The sequence below is a fragment of the Hesperophylax consimilis genome, chromosome 8 (genome assembly GCF_061612785.1).
Source record: "Hesperophylax consimilis isolate HC1 chromosome 8, BYU_Hcon_1.0, whole genome shotgun sequence".
Lineage (NCBI taxonomy): Eukaryota > Metazoa > Arthropoda > Insecta > Trichoptera > Limnephilidae > Hesperophylax > Hesperophylax consimilis.
Genome location: NC_142843.1, coordinates 35762395 through 35784381, shown reverse-complemented (window position 1 = coordinate 35784381; position 21987 = coordinate 35762395). Strand labels below are relative to the sequence as shown.

Below are 21987 nucleotides of genomic sequence, written 5' to 3'. Positions count from 1 at the left end.
GCGACCTATCATAATAAACTACTTTACTATAAAATTACCATAGAGAAGTCATTTCATGATTATTTACACAATGAATTGACGCATAAAGCGATGGGTTTGCAACAATGATACTATATATTTTTTTTATCGCTTGTTAATATTATTATATATTGTATTAAAGGTACACTTAAAAGAAAACTCCTCAAAATGACAATTCGACACATCTTTAAAAGGTGATATATAGAGTTATTAAAAGTGATGAAACAAAAGCTAGGTTAAATAGTTACATATGTAACCTAGTTTTGGTTTCATCACTTTTCGTAACTTTATAACAATAAAAAGTGTTATAAAGTTATGAAAAGTTATTAAAAGTGATGAAACAAAAGCTAGGTTAAAGAGTTACATATGTAATCTAGTTTTTGTTTCATCACTTTTCATGACTTTATAACACTTTTTATTGTTATAAAGTTACGAAAAGTGATGAAACCAAAACTAGGTTACATATGTAACTATTTAACCTAGCTTTTGTTTCATCACTTTTCATAACTTTATAACACTTTTTATGGGTGTGTTGAATTGTCATTTTTACGAGTTATCCGGTCACCTGAGTTGAGTATTTACACGTGCAAACATATAAGTTGTCTTAATATTTTAATGCATAAATTGCAGTAAATGTTTTTTTCATAAAATAATTATATAAGCGCTATCTATGAGAAAGCAGATTATAAAATTCTTTTAAGTATACCTTTAAAATATAAATCCTAAGTATTGAACATTACAAAATCTATTCTAATTATTTTACATAAATCCCTTCTGACACAATTATTATTATTGTTTATGAACAAAACACAATTATTATTATTATTATTGTTTATAAACAAAACACACAATTGTTTACAATTGTAAATAAGAAAAATATTGCTATTTTTCCAAAATTGTCACTTCACAAAAGTTTTTTTAAAAAGGATAAATTTATATGAAGCGGTTCAGAAAATATTTGAGATTATTTTTCATATGTTATTACTCCATTCCAAAATATTTATTCAATGCAGGTAAATCTTTATTGTCTATAGATGGAGTGATTTCGTATTTTCCCATGAATGCGCAAACCATTCTGAGTGTTGACCAGATTGTAGAACTAGTCTCTTCCTGCTTGGAGTTGGGTGTGAGTCCACGAGCTTTTGCCTGTTGGTTTAACGCATGCAAGAAATGTTCCGCGGCCTCCTTGTGGGCGCCTAAATTCATGCACGTGATTCCCACATTGTATCTGGCTCTTATGAATCCAGGTTCTAGAGATAGCGCTCGATAATAGGCATCGACGGCTTCTTCCGACCTCTCGCCGTTAGCCAGTGTCGCTCCCAGTCGATTCCACAAACGCGAATCTTCAGACTTAACCATTAAAGCAGCCTTAAAACAGTCTACAGCTTTGTCATACTCTTGCGAAATATTGAAAAGGACTCCCAAGGCACACTGAATGTCCGGGTCTACTTGCGACGGGTTCATTTGAGCCGCTCGTATGTACAAGTTTTGAATGTGATTTTGGAGAAGCATATTATTCATGTTGGTTAAATCGACATCGAGCGGGACCAGATCTGAATATTTAGAGTTAGCCTTCAACCAGTTGTTGAAAGCGGTGTAAGCGAGATGTGGATAGTTTTCATTGGTGTATGAAGCCCCAAGGGCCATGTATGCGGGCAAACAGGTGGGAGCCAGCTCCACGCACTTAGTGAGAGCAGCGATAGCCTGCGGGTCCTGTTCATTCTCCGCTTGCGTGGTGCCGAGGAGAAGCCAGCCCTCCACCTTGGAGGCATCTTGTTGAACAGCTGCCTCGAAGCACAAAACAGCGCCTGACACGTCTCCTTGTTTAAGTCTCTCTTTACCAATTTCTAAAGCATTTGCGTTATCTGACATGGAGTTTTCCTTTGTGAAGCTGTATTCTACAAAGGGGTTGGTTGTCTGATTGAACTGAGAGAGCCAAGGATGCTCTTGTACGTCACTGAGCTTGGCCCATTCTTCCGCATAATTTTCAGTCAATTTTTCTAGCTGCTCATCTTGATTAGAGTAAGTTCTGGATGCGGAAGCCTCTTCCGGCATTTCTAAAGGGATTTCTCCACCGCCGACTTTCTTCATAAAAGATATGAACTGGCTGTAGGCAACATTTTGATCTACAACTGCTTCCACCAGCTCCTTGGCTTTCTCCTGTATTTCAGATTGGACATTATTTCCAAGTGAAGATTGAGCACTTAATTCGGTTGGAAAGTTCTCCATAGTTAGATTTTCATCTAGATATTGAAGCGGCACCACGGCTCTTCCTACAACATTTGGCTGATACGCCAATTGGCGCTGCATTACCATAGGGTAGAGTGGGGGTTGTGATGATACTGGATTCCATGTGAAGTTTGGTCTGATTCCCATTGCCTCGTTGGGTATTTGCTGTGAAAATTCCTGTGACCATTGTTGAAGTTGAACATTGTTTTTACTTTCATATCCTTGTTCTTGGATATCTTTAAGACTATGAAGAAGGGTGTTCATGTGAAATGTCTGGGGAGGAGGCCTTTGATTCTGTGCGATGTAATCGTCCACAAACTGGTCAGCTTGTGAGCCCCCCGCCCGGGAGTGCATGGCCCCATCGCGAGACAGAATGGAAGCAAGATTCACTAAACTGTTGTTCCCTCCACACTCTCCGTCCACTAATCCTCGAAAGGCCATTTTACTGGAAACAAATTATTTTTCATATTAAAATTAAGAACACAAATTTATAATAACTGACAAAGACTCATCCCTCACACAACAGTGCCCCCCTAGGGTTATAATAATAATAATATTTGGCTAATTCATATAGCGCTGTTTTCGTGAAAAATTACCTCAAGGGCGCTGAACAGTCAATTAACAACTTCATCCACATTTACGCATTCTTCGATACATACTATTCAGTGTTATTCAGAGTCTTTATATCGTCGCTGTAGATGTCAAGGGAGCCAAACCACAAAATCATAAAGCTGAGAAAACGGCGGAAAAGATTGTTTGGTGAAAAAAATGTTACTTTTATTTGTTAAAACTTTTCTTTCTTTTTAAATACAGAAAAGTGAAACATTTTTTTTTTTTTATTTTTTTTTATTGTGTTTATTTCTTGCTAGAGCAATCCCGATGAGTAACAGAACTCATTTTAGGACAGGAGGAACTTACAATTCATATGTAGGAGGTAGTAGGAACAATTTTACAACGGTATTTTGATATCAAATATAAGTTTCACATTCAATACAGCATAAAAATTAAAAATTAAAATAATGACACGTTAAGTAGAACAAACAACAATAGAAAACAAGTACAGAAAGAAAAAAAAAACATGGATAAGATACAACAAGAAATGACAACACAGTTACATATTTTCATTTTTAAATGTAGTTAAAAAATATTCTTTTAAAGCATTGCTTTGCAATTTTTTATTGTGGTGGATGTGTTTGTACATATCTGGAAGCGAATTATATAGTGTATAGGCAATATAGTTCAGTGATTTTAACCCATATTTTGTAGTGTGTGTTTGAGGAATGCGGATTTTATTGTTATTTCGAGTATTGTGGTTGTGGATGTCTTGATTGTAAAGTGGCTTGATGTTGGTGTGAGTTGATTTTTGGGTAATTTGTAGGATCGTGCTTGTGATTTCATATTTAGGAAGGATTGTAATTGGAAGGATACCAGAAACTGAATAGATGTCCCTAACATGAGTGTCCCATGGAAGTTCAAACACATTTCTGAGAGCTCGGTTTTGAGCCACCTGCAGGTCAGCTATCAATTTCTTTGAGGCAAAACCCCAGATACAGCAGAGATAGGAAAGGTGTGAATGTACCATGGCATAGTATACTGAAGTTAGTAAAGGAATGGGTAGTAACCCTTGAAGCCTATATAGTACACCAGTTATAGGGGTAATTTTCTCTTTTATATGATTTATATGGAGATCCCACGTGAGTTGGGAATCTACGATCAGACCCAAATATTTTGTGTTCATTTTCTTTTCGAGGCAGTTGTCTCCAATTGAAACATTGAACATAGATACTTTGTAGTTATCTTTTTATTATCTCTAGAAAATATACTTGTGCATAAACTCATCCATCTGCTCAAACTATTCACCATTCACAAATATGAGAGTGCAATTGTAATCTCATGGCTTCGAAATTACTCACTTCATCATTTATAAGTCCTTTGTTCTGATTGCAGAGACCGTAGAAATTCCGTAATATATTGTAATAAATAGGCACAGCACCATTAGCATATATATAATATACAGATAACATACTATCAGATTGTCGTTATTTTATTGTAAGGTTACCCTAGTACGAAAAACACGCCAGCTTACCTGTCGAAAAGGATGTTTTTAGGATATTCACTGTTTGGTATTTCAGTTATTTTAAGTAACTGATTACTGCGTAAATAAACCACTCTCACGGACTACTGATTGACTGAAGGCGACTGAAGGACTCGGACTGAAGACAATAATCAACAATATCGAAAGACAACTATGTACACATTACGTACATAATGATAATATATATTATCATTATTACGGATTTACAATAAAGATAACGTCATTAACGATAACGTCAAAGGTCAATAATGGTAAAAACATCATGTCAACCATAAATAAACCACTCACGCTAAAACGTCATACTCAATCTAGAATTTTCTTATGGTATCATTTGCTTTAATTTTTTTAATTCGCGTAAATTCCAATAAATTCGGATTCAATGTAAATTACAGAAACCCAAAATAAAATCAATTTAGAAACGGTCGATTATTTGTAAAATCTAAACTTTCAATTTATAAAATTATTAGTACCTAATCAAAGTCTTCAAAATATTTTTAAATTATTCAGAACACAGCTGGTCACAATGGTCGAAACCATAAATAAACCACTGAACTTGAGACCCGAGACCATTGAACATAAATAAACTGAATAAACCCCTCCAACCCCTCACTACTCACCCATTGAATGCGCAAAAAACGTGGTACAGACCTAAGGTTCTTAGAAAATACATCCTACTTATTTTTTTAAGAACTTTGGTCTAGACTGGACAGAACAATGAAGAAAAAATCGACAGTATAGATGACATCGTTTATGGGTAAACATGCGTAGGCGCGTCTCAACCAATACGCACAAAATATTTAAAAAATAATCAGTTTAATTACAATGAGGAACAACTATTTCAATTCACCGAAAAGCAAAACAATACATTTTCATTAATATTTGACAAATTCTTCGTGTTCACTCGGAAGCCATTTTTTTCTATTTCACACAACAAATTGGTTTTTAGGTAAGTTTTTTCTTCCTTTTTAAATAAAATCCAAGCTATGAACCTAAGAACATATTTTGTTAACTATGTTCTTAGTTTGGGTTTATTAAAAAAATGATCTTTTTACTTTTTAAAAAATAATGTGTGCAAATTGGATGAAATGCGCCGTTGCATATTTAAAAAGAGTGGTCGACGCCGTATTATTGTAAAACGATCACGACTACCAAAAAAAAGATTTTTTTTGAAAAGAAACAAGGATCACACATCACAAGAGTTACATACCAAAATCGAAAGATTCGTTGTTAAACTAGTCCCGGCGAGAGCTCGTTAGGACGTCCTCCGAGTTCATCCTCTTACTTTGCACGCGCGTTGTTTAAAATCGATAAAGACAAAACATGCTGGAATCATGTCCGATCTTTCGCTGGGAGTAGTATATTGCCAATATGCAGGCAACCAACAGGTTCTTTAAATCGATTTCGATTTTTTAAATCGATATCGTTGTCTCGCGCCCGATATTTCGAAACATCACTAAACTGCCGATCCATAGAAATTGAAATAATATTTTTTCTGACATTTGTCATGTTGACATTTCTAAAGCACAATTTTCACTCGTTTAGTGGTGTAAATTGTTAAATTCATGATGTCGACCCAGCCCATAGACGGCACTGAGCTGCCGCCCGAGTTGGTTGCGAAGCCTTTAGCGCTGGTCGGAATCACTGGGCTTGATACTGTCAACAATGCAATTCACAAATCAATATGGGATGCCTTCGGAAACAACCGTCGCCCTGATAGAGTGCCGGTCCATTTCAAACTCTTATCCAACTCTCACGAGTTTCCCATCATCAAACCAAAGAGGAATTCGTACGAGTGGTACATTCCCAAGGGAATAATCAAGAAGAACTGGCTGAACAAGCATCTGAACCTCATTCCCGCCGTTATTGTAGTGTTCTATGACATGGATTGGAGCGACCCTCAGTGGAATGAGAAAATAATTGAGTGTGCTTCACGAGTCCAGTCTATGAGGTAAATAAAGAATATTATTTAATACTTATTGTGGCGACGTGTGTAAGCAAATTAAAATCACCACAGATATATGTTTCGTGTGATATTGCACATAGTGTTTTATTATCATGAGTTAGTGGAACTACGCAATCTGCATTTCAGGAATGTTGAGATCATAGAAAGTATGAGAGGGGGAGAGGAAGCTGTCACTAAACATAGATAAAGTTATTTAGAACAAAATAGTAATTTCACACAGCTAAGGCTCCACAACACCCACGCGCACGAAAACACCAGTAGCGACATCTAGTGAACAGTTTACACACTAAATGACAGAGCGTAGATTTGATGATATGGTTTGGGCACACCCCTTTTCCCCCATAAATTGTAGATGTGTTCAACTGCACGGAATATAGTTACAAGATGGTTATAATAACATACCTCAGTAATAATAACAATTAAGTTTAGCATAATACCATTCTTCTGTATGGGTTCTGTATAATTTTAAATGCAAATTTTAATATTGATTACTGTTTCACTGAATTGTTATGTTCATATTAGGGTCAATCCGCACCAAATCATCCAGGCCATGTCACCCACCATCTCAGATTTTGATGAAACTTTAAATTTTTAATCCTTCCATATAGATAAGAAAATATACCAAATTTTACCTTCCTACCTCAACTCGTTTTTTTTTTATGGGCAGTTGAAGTTTGGGCAAAATAAGCGTTTTTACATATTCCGAGCACTCCGGAAGAGCTTGTACCTTCAATGAAAAAAAATTGTATCTTTGTCATTTATAGTGCAAATGCAATGAAAATTTTCAATATTATCAAGAAAACTATGCTGATTGCAGAAAAAAATAAATAAACCCTTTACATTTATCTACTTGACTTTAAAAAATTACCAAAAGTAATTTTTTAAGTAATTTTTGGGACGGAAAAGGTACTTTACAAAAAAGCAATATCTCGGGAAGGTACAGTGTAAGTAATTTTTTTTTTATTCATATCTACAAATAGCATAGAATCACATACAAAAATAAAATTCATGGCATTTTACTTGCTTCAATAAATAAAATCCATTTTAAACTTTTTTCAAACTTTTTGTAATTTTTTTTTATTCTTATCTACAATAAACATAGTACAACCTAAAAAAATAAAACTCCTGGTATTTTGTGTGCTTCACAGTGTAGAAACGTTTTTAAAATAAGAAATCTTTATCATACAGAATTGTTCTAGGTTTTTTTAAATCTAGATACAAAAATAAATAAAATCCATTTTAAACTTTTTTCAAACTTTTTGTGATTTTTTTTATATCTATTTTTAGTTTGTAATTGGGCAAGTTATAGTTTAGGTATATAGCTAGTAATATAGGTTGAATGAATGGACTAATATCAAAGAAACAGTCCTAGAGACAAGTCACTACATGGAAATGATGTATCTGCAACAAGAACAAGACAGAACATGAAAATTACTATCTGCCTCATCACTAAGTTTGCAGGATACTACATGCTTTGTTTCCTCTGACATGCTTAGTTCTGAGTCAGCTTCAAAGCAGTGATCATCTATATAAATACAGTAGTTGTTTCATGTTATGGTGTACGTTGTTAAAATGTCTCTAATCGAAACAAGTTTAGTTAAATGTAGTGTGGGACAACATAATGGTACTGAATGTCACAAAAAAAGTTATACTAAGTCAGAGAAATTAACGAGTGTGGATTTGTTAAGTGAATTTGAAAAAAAGCTTATTCAACAAAGAAGTTTTGTATCTACAGACTTGGTTTTCAACGTTTGTGAGCACCACAGAATATTTAACTTAAATAAATATGAAACATTTCAAAAAGCTTGTTTTGACCCGTTCCAAAGCCACAAAAGGAAAATTACAAAAACTTTAAGAACAGTATCCTTGGAATTTTCAGAGAACATTAATACCATTCTAAAAGTAACTAATAAAGCAATCCCTGGACAAAAAAATTGTAATGCATGCAGAGCAAAAATTAGTAAGAGCCAAAACCTTAACAATGAAATTGAAGAGCTTAACACTTTTCAAGAAGACATAAGTGAAGTTGAAAATGTTTTAAACAAAGAATTTTTTTTACAAGAAATCAACACTTCTTTAACTGACATTGGAGAATCTCCATTTAAACTACACGCAATACCATCCCACAGTAAGTCTAGTTACGCTAAACGGAAGTTAGATTCTGCTTTTTTGTTGTTTGTTTTTGGGGTGTTATGCCGTGTTGCGCTAACTCCTTCTTTAGCCGACGTTTCGGACAGCGTTGCAGTGTCCATCATCAGGGCAGATCCGGTAGATCCGAAGATGTATCACATCTTCGGATCTACCGGATCTGCCCTGATGATGGACACTGCAACGCTGTCCGAAATGTCGGCTAAAGAAGGAGTTAGCGCAACACGGCATAACACCCCAAAAACAAACAACAAAAATGCTTTTGGCCGTGAGAATCTAAAAAACTTACTAGATTCTGCTTGTTCAACCTTAAAGAAAAAAGTAAGTAAAGTTTTAGAAAAAGAATTTTCCCCAGTAAAATGTGATGCAAAAATACCAAGATGTATTCAAGAAAAAGCTAATGACATGGACAGGCTTGTTGAGTTGGTTAAAAAAAAATTGGAAACACAAGTTACACGCCGTGAGAGAATTCAGCTTCTAACTCTCGCTCCAACTTCGTGGAGTAGAAAAAAGGTTGCTGAAGAATTCAGTGTTGGTGAATACTCAGTTCGTAAAGCACGAGAGCTACTAAATGAAAATGGTATCATTGCTTTACCTGATCCAAAAAAAGGAAAACCATTAGACCAAGGAACAGTTACTTTGGTTAAAAATTTCTACCAAAACGATGAATTTTCTCGTGTTATGCCAGGGAAAAAAGATAAAGTTAGCATAACCAAAAATGTTTATGAACAAAAAAGACTATTGCTTTGTAACCTGAATGAACTTTATGCTACCTTCAAGTTTGAATACCCTGCTTCAAAAATTGGGATTTCGAAATTTTGTTGGTTGCGTCCCAAATGGTGTGTGCCAGTAGGTTCTCCAGGCTCTCATTCTGTCTGCGTTTGTGCAATTCATCAAAATGTAGTGTTGCTTCTTAATGCTTGTGACAGTGAAGAAACGTACAATGATTTAATGGACTACTTAGTGTGCTCAAAGAACAATAGAGACTGTATGCTTCGACATTGCGATAAGTGTTCAACATCTAGTGAAAATCTTAAGAAACATTTGTTAGAAAAATTTGAAGAATGGGACCAAGAAGATGAAATTACATACAGTGCATGGGTAACTACTGATAGAACACAGCAGGTTTCAGTTACAGTTCCCTTTCATGAATATGTAGAACATCTTGTGAAGAGTCTTGTAAAACTTCTTCCTCATTCTTTTATAACAAAGTCTCAATCAAAATATCTCAAAGAGTCCCTAAAAGCACAGCTTCAGATAAATGAAGCTGTTGTGTTATTAGACTTCAGTGAAAACTTCTCCTATGTTATCCAGAATGAAGTCCAGGGTTACCACTGGACGCAAGACAGTTGTTCACTCCACCCAGTGGTAATTTACACTTGTGAAGAGCCTGGCAAAGATCTCACAGTGTCAAGCTTGTGTGTAATTTCAGATGACTTGGAACATGATGTAAGTTTCGTTTACGAAACTCAAAAAATTGTTGCTCAATTTTTAAATCAAAAATTTCCCCAAATTCAAAGTGTTCATTATTTTACTGATGGTTGCGCAGCGCAATATAAAAACTGCAAAAACTTTTTAAATCTGTGTCACCATCAAAAAGACTTCAACTTGAAAGCATGTTGGTCGTTTTTTGCTACGAGTCATGGGAAATCTCCCTGTGATGGAATAGGTGGAACAGTAAAACGTCTTCTAACTAGAGAAAGTTTGCAACTTGGCCCTGGCAACACTATCACAACTGTAGACAAAACTTTTAAGTTTTGTCAGTCGAGAGTAGAAAATATATATTTTTACTTGCTGAGAAAAGAAAGCTTATTCACTTGCAGGCAACAATTACAGCAGCGTTTTTCACAAGCTAAAACAATACCAGGCACTCGAGGTTTCCACTGCTTTGTTCCTCTGTCTGAAAATGAAGTTGGCACAAAAAGGATAAGTTCAGATTCAGATTATGCTTTGATTTTTAACTTCAGTGGGGAACGAAATCGCTCTGAGCAACTAAGTATGGTACAAATTTGTACAAACTCTTATGTAGCTTGCGTATATGACAACCATTGGTTTTTTGGACTTGTGGTTTCCAAAGATGAAGACGAGTGTGATGTATCAATCAAGTTTATGCATCCTTTTGGCCCAGCTCCATCCTTTTACTGGCCACATCAAAAAGAAGATATTTGTTTTGTTCCACTACAAAATATTTTTAATATCGTTGACCCTCCCACAACAAAAGGTTCAGGAAGAGCTTACTACTTTCTTGAAAAAGACGTTCATCATGCTGATCAAAAGTTCAACCATCTTATGGGTCAGATCAAGAATAAAAGTAAAAAATAAACTTGAACATTTATTTGTAAACAATATTATTGTAATGTACTTTCATTTAACCTAATCCTACATTGACTGTTTTATTTTTATTGTATTTGTTTTTTAAAGAGTTAACTTTGTATTGAAAAGAGTTAAAAAGTTGATCTTGTTATAAAATATTGCTATGGTGTATGCATTCAGGGTAAGGAACAAGGCACATTATTTTGTTGGTGCCTTAAGCTTACATTGCAAGCTTACCAGCATGTTGTAAAGGACCGAATAAGTTTGACTTTTTTTATTTGCAAATACAGTATCTAGATTTTAAAAAACTTGGAACAATTCTGTATGATTAAGATTTCTCATTTTAAAAACGTTTCTACACTGTGAAGCACACAAAATACCAGGAGTTTTATTTTTTTAGGTTGTACTATGTTTATTGTAGATAAGAATAAAAAAAAAATTACAAAAAGTGTGAAAAAAGTTTAAAATGGATTTTATTTATTGAAGCAAGTAAAATGCCATGAATTTTATTTTTGTATGTGATTCTATGCTATTTGTAGATATGAATAAAAAAAAAAATTACTTACACTGTACCTTCCCGAGATATTGCTTTTTTGTAAAGTACCTTTTCCGTCCCAAAAATTACTTAAAAAATTACTTTTGGTAATTTTTTAAAGTCAAGTAGATAAATGTAAAGGGTTTATTTATTTTTTTCTGCAATCAGCATAGTTTTCTTGATAATATTGAAAATTTTCATTGCATTTGCACTATAAATGACAAAGATACAATTTTTTTTCATTGAAGGTACAAGCTCTTCCGGAGTGCTCGGAATATGTAAAAACGCTTATTTTGCCCAAACTTCAACTGCCCATAAAAAAAAAACGAGTTGAGGTAGGAAGGTAAAATTTGGTATATTTTCTTATCTATATGGAAGGATTAAAAATTTAAAGTTTCATCAAAATCTGAGATGGTGGGTGACAAATCCAAAATTTTCTGGATGATTTGGTGCGGATTGACCCATTATCAAATGTTTTTAAAAGGTCTTATGGGCGTATAATAAAAAATAAATGATAATAATTCACTTTTCGAAATGAATGTAGAAGGTCGACACTGCAGTTGCAGTGCTTCGTACCGTGCACGGACAAGATTCTTCAACACTGTAAATTTATTTATATAATTTGTACATTTATTTATAACAAGTACAGGTAATATAGCCTAAGACGTTATAATTGTACCATTTATGCAGTGTATATGCAATGCCAAAAATCTCGCAAATGCGCTATAGGACACAAAAAATAAATCTATTTTTTTATCTACCGCATTCAAAAAGCACGTAGCTCTCCCCACAGGTGAGTTCATAAATAAATTAGTGCGGCTTGCTCTACTATATAGAAGATTGTGATGACGTCCTCGAGAGTGAGACTCTGGTAGGGGTCTGGCCCCTTGGGGTTAAAAATAATACATTTTCAATGATAAATGTTTCTAAGATATCTCAAAATTGGTAGTGACCATTGATTCATTAATCTAAAAAAGAAACTGTACATAAAATTTAAGTATATTGCTTTATTTAGGGCTGCGACGGAAGGCCACGCCCCCCGCCTGGTGGTGGTGGTGGTGCAGGGGGCTGCCCCGCTGCCTCCCTCGGAGGACGTGCTGGGCGCTGAGAGGGCCCAGGCTCTGTGTGCCGCCTGCGAGATACAGTCCAAGTCGCTGTTTGTATTGCCGCACGGGGACCACCTCATGGGTAATTTATTTCTAACTTACTTTCAAGCTATTCCTGTTACTTTCCACTATATCTGTACATATGACGGCCTCCATAGTCGAGGGGTAAAGTTCTCGACTAGCATGCCGATGGTCGCGGGTTCAAGACATGGCGTGCGCAAGTAAATTTTATTTGATTAATTTAAAATAATATATGGTATACTTGCGACACGTTCCAGAGTGGAAGATACTCTCAGTATCGCCCTGGTGTAAGACCTCCATTCAGAATTGAAACATTGCTTGAAATGGCTTTAGTCGTGTTTGGTGACCAGTTCTCAATAGCCAGGTACTTACCATAGTCTTACTGTCTCCAGACAGACTCTTGTGTAGTATTCATGTTAAAAAAAATACAACTTTGAGCGCGCAGTATAACTGTTGAACCAGACGAGTGGGACTATTTTTAGGTGTACAAAATAATTAGGGATTATGCAATTTCGCAATTTGAATAGAGGAGAATCTTTAAATGTTTATTTGTGGGTATACACAGTGTTCGGAAACTCGTAGTACAAGCGAAAAAATGGTGAATCTACCTAAAGATTTAATAGAGAACCCAAAAAATTCAATTCATTTTGAGCATTTAGATTATCTAAATTTTTTCTCATTTTTTTCAATGACTAAAGGGTTAAAAAAAACTTTTGGAGCCGGGTCTATGCTTCGACACATTTAAAAAGACATTAAACAGCTGATATTAACCCCTAGCGACTGAACTTTGACCTATAAAATTACAACTTCAGATTTACTCGAAAACGAAAGCTGGAATTAAAAATAGTTATATCGACTCCAAATGTGATGTAGATTCACTAGTTTCCTGCTTGTAGGTACTACGGGTTTCCGGCGGGCACCAAGTATAACTGACTAATTATTAGAAAAAGGTTTCACTCGCAAATTGATTAGGCTTATAAATAAAATTTACTTTATGGGTGATATCTGAAATAAAGGTTTTAAATTTATTATTTATTTATGGGCACAATTTTCGCTTTGCTTATGCTATTAAATATTGTTTTGTATTCCTGTGTCCTTTTGAATTAGCTCGATTAACCACTACACTAATGATTGCTAATTTCCTCTTCCGATGCCAATCCTTACACATTATATTAATACCTTCTATTTGTAGGTTATGCCATCAGACTGGAGAACGCCTTCTACGATCTGGCGCAGAACTACTACCACCACGAAGCCAGGATCATCAAGCTGCACCGGGACCACCTTAATAAGACTACGCACCAGTACCTGTTTGTGCGTCACCAGTTCAAGATGGGCTTCATCCACGAGCTCAAGCAGGACAATAGCACAGCTCATAAGTAAGCAATAGGCATCGTTTGATATCATCTATTCTCTTTGCTATTGTTTTATGACACGTCTTTATATCATGTCTCTTGCTGTGCACCGAAAGGGCGTGATTTATTAATAGTTCGCTAGCTTTCGTAGTAGGTTGATACCTGAAATGGATTTTCACTACGGTTCCAGTTACCGGAGACCCAGTTGTTGAACCAGTTTTTTATCCAATAAAAAAGCGATATTTGTAACAGTGACATCTAGTGAACAGTTTATACCATAGACTAAATTAGACTAGACACGGCATATTCATTTCAAAATAACCCCAACACAATTTTGGTTTGGTTCACGTGCACATTTATGAAAAGGCCCACGCATTGTGTCGCAATGCGAAATGGGCATGTGCATTGCGTTTTACCTTTTGTTGGTCTAGAGTAAGCTAATTTGCTTCTCAGCTATGCTGGGCAAGTTCATTTTTCCAATCACAAAAATAATCCAGTTCCAAATATTTAAATTTGAATTATGTCCATATTACAACACCTCTGACAACAAATTCTCCGTGGTTTCGCTTACGAGTTTTGAACGCTTGTACAAGGATTTTAAACAGTGTTGGGTTGTTAAGTTCATCTCCATATTTGTGACGTACGCTACATGGCGTTATTTTTAAAATGAATGTAACTAGACAGGGCTAATCTAGTATAATACATCACTGGTTTACACACTAAATGACAGAAGATGTGAGTCATCGACTTGAAAATACTGCTGGAAATTTCTGCTAGTTCTGATACATTAATAAAAAGTGCTTAAATTAAATTGAAAATAAATATATTATTAATATATTTTGCTAAATATCCAAAGAATAATGTTTATATTTAGGATTAAAGGTATATTCAAAGTTATCTACAGATTTCCGAAAAATTCCAGTGCTTGTTTTGCAAGTCTACGACTCGTATATTTGAAGATATTGTTATGGTTTGAAGACACCCTTAGTTCGCCGTACTTGCTAACTTGTCAATGGTAAGTGTGGTTGACGTATTGCACATAATCTCATGAGCTGTTAACTTTGACATTCTCCCAATTACGATTCTTTATCGATTTATTAAAGGAAATATTTGATGGACTGTAGTTGTGTATTTCATAACAAAACTATAGTCCAAAGTTCAAATATATTTTTTAAATAGTTTTCATTTGTATATCATTTTCCAACCCCATAGATAATATCAGCAAAAAAACACAAGGACAGTACAATAATGTTTTTTTCCCAGCCCCGGTCCCAGTGTCCTAGTGAGAACAGTATTGTCCTAGTGTCCCAGAGATAGACGGGCATGCTATCTCCGCAGGATAGCGTCTTACCCCCACCACCAAACCCGGCCACGTTGTGCGCATGTAAACAAGACAGGACAAGACAGTAGGACAACAGGCAGTCGCTCCGCGCGTACGTATCTCGTCTCTCGGCGCTCGGATCTCGTATTTCAGCTTAAAATTGCACGTTTTACAATATGTCATTCGCTAACTCTGTCGTCGTGTATCCATTTTGACAACGTTACGGGTTTAAACTACGGTTGAATTGTTGTATTGTCCCATTGTCTTGCCCAGCATTTTCGAGGCTGATCACAGAGCAGGTACAGGACAACATTGTATTGTCTTCTGTATTATCCTCGTATGATCCCGGCATTAAGGACATTTTTTAAAAGCTATAACGAAAATTAAAAAAATTGAGGTGATTTAAAAACAGTGAAAAATTGGACCATAGCTGTGTTTAACTACGTTTCTTGTTTCTATATTTCCTGAAATTGAATTCTCCTTTTGTCAACAACTGAATAAATATAATTTTTTTAAAATATTTATGAATTCTTAACCATTCTAGGCATTATCTGCACGCTTACAACAATCTGTACGAAGTCCGTATTGTGGACACGAATGCGCTGGAAGTGAAGACAGTGGCCGGCTACATCAACTACAAGCTGTGCCGACTGCTCTTCAACCTCAGCCTGCCGCGAGACTCCATCGCGCAGCTACGGACCCACATCGACCGCTACAAGAACAGGTCCTCTGGGATGAAGGAGCTAGCCTTCGAACACCACGCCTGGATGGCCAGACAGTAAATAACTCTTTAATTTCATCGTCTCATTACTATCAGAAGTCTTACAACTTGATTTGTTATATATAATTTAGTATCCATTTTACTTATTTCGTATTGTGATATTATTTCCTACAGGTATAGCGTCTTTGGCGAATTGTTTGACGAAGCAATCAGAGCGGGCCTGCCTGCAATTCAGACTCTCCACCCGGGATTTTACTACCAACAGGCAGCCCAATGTGCCACCAGCAGGAGACAGGCCTGCCAAGCGCTGTGCATAGGGGCCTCCAGCTACCCACAGCCAGACCCATTGCAAGGTAGGTACTCAAATAAATACAAATTCGTTAAGTTGAATAGCCATAAATTAAAAAGTATATGTAGTATTATTAATTTTAATTTTTTCCCCCCATTCGCAAGGATTAAAGAATGATAGGTTTGTTAAGGCGATGCCATACGTAGTAGTGCAAAATCATGTGTTTTTGGTTTGAAAATTTGGTCGCCTAGAAATGTTTCAGATGCTTTAATTAAATACTGCGAGTAGAATACATCTTGGCCTTTGAAATAATTGAGTGGTTTTTAGATATGTCTTTTTATAAGCCCAGAAAAAAATAATGTATAAGGCCTATGAAAACTGCTTTAAAGTTGAAAATCTCCTACTTACGAACCCATTTTCGGTTATGATTTTATTGTATAATGTGGCAAATTAAGTTATTTATAAAATGATCGAAAAATAATTAAATATTTATGTCTGAACATCCACAAAATAAAATAAAAGGCACTTTTTGGCCATGTTTTTTATTGCATAAATCAAAACAGGCGGATGGTGTTAAGCGGGAATTTAAACCTTATCGCCATCTACGTAAGAGTTGTTATTGATAGCGGCTCAATTTAAAATATTACACGACGTAGTGCATCGCCTTAAGTCACTTTCTTTTGTTTAGTTTCATGTTGTTAGTTTACTGCCAGAAGTCATGTGATATTTTTTTCAAAACTGAGTTAGAAGTCACAATGTACCTATTTGGTCAAATAACACATTGTTTATAGCTAATAGAACATCTTAATAGTCACTAAGAGTCAGAACATCTTAATAGTCACGCCTTGAGTGGTAAGGCTCTCGACTAGCAAGCTAAAGGTTGCGGGTTTGAATCCCGGCTTGGCAAGTAAATTATATATGTACATATATGATTATATATATAGTTTATTTGCGGCACGTTCCAGAGTGGAAGATACTCTCAGTATCGCCCTGATGTAAGATCCCCATTCAGAAATGAAACGTTGCTTGAAATGGCTTTGGCCGTGTTTGGTGACCAAATCTGAAACTCCAGATACTTCTCCACATTCCTCTTCTCATCTGCTTTCCCTCTCCACTATCTTCAGACTCACAATATACACAAATTGGGGATGCCATAGTCTCACTGGCTCCAGACGGTTAGGAGCAGTTTGGACTCTTGTGTGGTTTGACATAAAAAAGGTACATAACTATACTCTTGTTGGTATATGACTACTGAACAAAATGTATGATTGCACCGTTGCTCAAAATTCACAAGATTTCATACTTTTATCTGAAAAACTCACTTTCTCCCTTTAAAATTCAAAACCCCCAGATCTGGGGACTTCTCCCAAGACATAGCATCACTGGCGAGACAATGCTTGACAACAACTAATCTTTCCTCTCATAATGACATGTTGTATTTTGTATTGAAGAAAGTCATAAGCAGAACATTGGCTGAAAAAGAGTAGATGTTAAATTGAATTTCACAATATAATTCTACATAATTCTCATTACAATTCGTGAGCTTATTATAATTCTTGTTTTCAATTCATTTATTATTATCTATCCACACACTTCCTTCCTTTTATAACAATCTCAGGCGAAATTACGTAATGATATTTTATGGACATACGTAATAGGTACTACAACTATGTAATAACTAAAAATATCTAACTGTATCTTATTGTACTGTGTATGTCTTAACAAATAAATAAATAACTTACAGCCGTTTCACATACTACTGATCAAACTGTTCCTTCCGGTGTGGTGGTAAAAGAAAAAACCCCATCCGCTATAATCCTAATATTATACTATTGATCACAATCGAAAATCAACTGCTATGAACATAGGCACAGTCGCAATGCAAGTTACGCCTATCGTATGAGATCTTTGTAAGATGTTATAACCGCAGATGAGCGGGAGATGCAGGCCGGCGACGATGCCGCGGGGCTGAGGTGCAGACTGGCGAAGTGGTCGCAGGGTCTAGGCGCGTGAGATCAGCGCTGGCCAGAAACGATGGCCGGCGCGCTGATAAGATCCCAAGGAGTCCATAGTAATTGTATACCGTGCAATGGCGGGTGTAGGCGAGTATGTTCTGTAGCGGTGTGGTGAAGAAAGAGTGGGACGCGACGCGTGGGGAACTGGCGGTCGGTGTCGGCTGCTTCCTCAGTACGCCGCAGGCAGTCGCAGCGCTCGCTATTGGTCACTCGTAAAATTGCGAATGAATGACTGGCTAAGTACTTCTGGGCGCGCCTCATTATAAAGCCACCCGGGTGCATCGAGAACTTTCAGAACTGTAGGTAGGAAAGCCGAACACTCGCATTGCGACTAGAGTGTTCCCGTTACAATGCGTTTTTTATGGGCGAGCCTTCTAGAAGATTCTCGTAGCATCGCTACATATATACTATAGCTTGACGATAATATTAGATATTATCATATTAAGGGTTGTTATGAATAAGAATTTGACACAATGTTACGATACTTACTTAGCCCATAGATGCGTTAATAGGCTGTTATTGTGTGTGGTTTTTCTAAGTACATTATTGACTGTTAATATGAATGAATAGTGGGTGGCCAAGTTTGACTTTGTTGGTCTTTGAAGGCCAACGCGCCAGAGTCCCTTCCAGTGGTTGAACTGGAAAAGAGCTCGCCAAACCGACCTACCGACGGTAGAGCATAATTCTCCATTCAGGGCGGGGAAAAATATATCCCATCTACATGATGTTTGAAAGGAAGTTGCAAGGTTGTAGAATGAAAGTAATCTGGATAAACTTTGGACTGGCCGTAACAAATTATATTTGATAAATTTCACAGAGAAATACAAAAAAGGTGAAAACTTACCCCCATCGACCAGAACGTAGAATCTATCTACCCTGTCTAAAATAATAAGAACGTATTTAGTTATGAGGAACGAACACTGAGTGCCGCGAATGGCGGAGTAGATGAATCAGCCATGTAGCTAGAGGACGGCAGCATCAGGATGTGGCTGGCCGACGGCCCAGTGTGGTCCAGCCAGTAGGAGTAGACGGCATCAGAATGTGGCTGGCCTACGGCCCAGTGTGGTCCAGCCAAGAGGAGTAGACGGCATCAGAATGTGGCTGGCCTACGGCCCAGTGTGGTCCAGCCAAGAGGAGTAGACGGCATCAGAATGTGGCTGGCCTACGGCCCAGTGTGGTCCAGCCCTGAGTAGACGGTTAATCCGTAAGTTGCCCTTCCACGAAGGCAAGGTGGAACTTAATAATGCTCTGAATCAAAATGCACACGGCGAAAACAGATTATCGGCTGAAATAATCACCGATCGCTTGAATAAACTCGGATTACCACCATGGCCACGCATGGTAAAAACGTTTTCATTATTCACGCCACCCGGGGCGAATTCCACTCGCGGGAAATATGACTAGACTTCTAATCTCGAAGCACAAACTGAACATTTCGGTATTAATCGCAAATCCATGAAATAACTTTCGATTAGAGCCTCAGACCTCCAGAAATAATAATTGACCCCCCGACCGGACAGCCTGTCTCTCCTGTGACCGGCCGGGAAGTGCCACCATCTTGAATTTCTTCTCACTTCCTGTTAAAGTTCTAAGTTGCCAGAGCATAAACAATAGACAAGATAAATCACAGATTTGACAGGTTCTTACTTAGAGTGAAAATCGTATGTTATTTTCATAACAGGGTGTACTCAAAAGAATTCAGAATCTGCTCTTTCATAGATGGCGCTAATTTAATTATTTTAGGAAAAAACACTTTCGCAAGTTATTCTTTAAAATATCAAGGTGAATTATTTGTTTGCACCCGTACATACACAATATGAATAATAATTTTGTCTGTGTACAAACACAACTCTATCAAGAAAGGCATGCAAATACAACATTGGATTGAATCACCAGTAACAATATTGTATATGTATGGCTTTTTTGAAAGAATTGACTTTTTATACAGACAAAACTATTTTTTCATATTCATGAACGCATAGATTATAACATTGATTATCTCAGAATCAACATTTTGTTATTTAATGACTTATAGCATGAAGACGATATGTACATAAACAAAGAAAACCTTTTCACCTCATTCTAGATACAAACAGAATAACAATCATAATAATACGCAATATCATAAATGACTGTCATAATTTTAATCTGCTATTATTTCTTGCTTATCTTAAATAATTGTTCCTTAATTCTTCTGAAGTATGGTGAAATATATACATGAGTAAACAATTCATGGCATGATATGAATTTAATATTGTAAAATATTATGTCACAGCGAAAAATCTAGCCACATCTCGAAGCCCATCATGCATACTATAACAGTATTTATTTATAGGTATCATATAATATTTTATTATGTATGAACTCATGCAATACTCTGAAAATTATCACGAAAGTCTGTTATCATATAAAAGATGCAGTATCAATAGATAAGTAATTAGCTTAACTATATATTTAACCATAATAATTTATGCCGTATATTATACTTCAAACTTTATGCTGTATCTTTATACCTTGTACTTTTTAACTTTATATTTATATGTATATTAATGGCACATATTGTGCCGTTGGTATTTAAATAAATTTGAACCACTGCCACGGTACTCGCTACATTTGTACCGAGACTTTTTATTTTGGAAACAGTACCTATTTTTTGTTGTTTAGTTTCCCGTTATTGACAAAAGACAAATTCAGTAATAACGACTTTGTTAAAAAATGAAAATCAAAACTTTCCAAAACAACGCAAATGCAGTTTGCGATTTGAATGCGGAATAGTTTTGCTTTTATTTAATTTCTTGATGATAGATGGAATCAAACATAAACCACTCTTTAGTATGCATGTGAAACGTCTACGTCATAAACCATCGACAAGGATAGAGGAAACTCAAAAAAAAAGTCCGACCATAGACAATATAATTCTCATTCAGAGCCTACCCCATTCATTAGCCTAAAATATTTTTAAAATATAAAGTAAATTGTTTTGAAGCATCGAATTTTGATATTTCTCTGCTGGTAACAGAAAAATGAAAAAGTCAGTTACATGTTAAGTATTTTTATTTCTGCATGACAATAGGTACACAATAGGTTAAAATAATTAATGTATTAGAATGATAGAATTATACCTTGCATAATTACGATCCAATACGGTATCACAATATGCACAATCCTGGCAGAAAGAAGGATACATAATGAGCTGGAGTAGTCCAAAGTTTTAGTCCGAAGAAATCATAGGTCCCCTTGACGCACTCGACTTCCTCATGGGTGAAGGCGGGAAGACGAGAGGAGCTGAAGCCCTGCTGCGCACGGCGCTGGGCTATCTTCTGCTTAAATACTGCGGGGTAGTCGCTTTCCTCAGAGAAAATTGGATGACCGTACCACCCTGCCTAGAATTATTAAGCATAAAACACTAAAATCCTTTTAAATAAATATATATTATACGATCATGAAATGAAATCAATGACAAATTAAAAACGTTTTCCTACATTGTTGTTTTTAATGGCCCGTCTATAAGTCACTTACTGTGAATTAAAAACCTTTTTAAAAGGCCTCGAGATCGGCAGCCGAATTTGGATTTTCTGGTTCATTCCAATCAATATTAATACTCGTTCCCACTCTTCGTAAAAGCATTAAAGCAGTGGATTTATATATATAATGATATTTTCCTTGTGATTTGAACGACACAGTCAATTAAAACACAATTAATTTTCTCTGTAAGGAAACAAGAGGTTTATTTTGTTAATCTCACAAGATTTACATAAAGAAAAGCATTCAGTAACAAAACATTACCTGTAAGGAAAGAAACGACATTTGTAACGGACGTAGTTGACCATATTATTTAATTTCATAAAAATTGTTTAC

At 36.0% G+C, this 21987-nt stretch overlaps 2 protein-coding genes across 2 annotated transcripts in view; one reads left to right on the top strand and one right to left on the bottom strand.

Annotated features, from left to right (window-relative positions):
* Window positions 1-446: 446 nt before the first annotated feature.
* Pex5 (peroxisomal biogenesis factor 5) lies at window positions 447-4635 on the bottom strand. The gene is made up of 2 exons (XM_089634622.1): window positions 4334-4635; window positions 447-2692 (listed from the first exon to the last, which is right to left on the bottom strand). Exon 2 carries the CDS (start codon window positions 2686-2688, stop codon window positions 1000-1002), a length of 1689 nt encoding a protein of 562 aa, XP_089490748.1. The 5' UTR covers window positions 2689-2692; window positions 4334-4635; the 3' UTR covers window positions 447-999.
* A 1214-nt stretch (window positions 4636-5849) lies between these two features.
* The window catches only part of gry (trafficking protein particle complex subunit 11 gry), a 48955-nt gene continuing 32817 nt past the window's right edge, over window positions 5850-21987 (top strand). The window contains exons 1-5 of the mRNA XM_089634621.1: window positions 5850-6290; window positions 12317-12489; window positions 13621-13807; window positions 15649-15882; window positions 16000-16178. Coding sequence (XP_089490747.1) covers window positions 5905-6290; window positions 12317-12489; window positions 13621-13807; window positions 15649-15882; window positions 16000-16178 — 1159 coding nt within the window. The 5' untranslated portion in view covers window positions 5850-5904. The remainder of the gene's footprint in view (window positions 6291-12316; window positions 12490-13620; window positions 13808-15648; window positions 15883-15999; window positions 16179-21987) is intronic.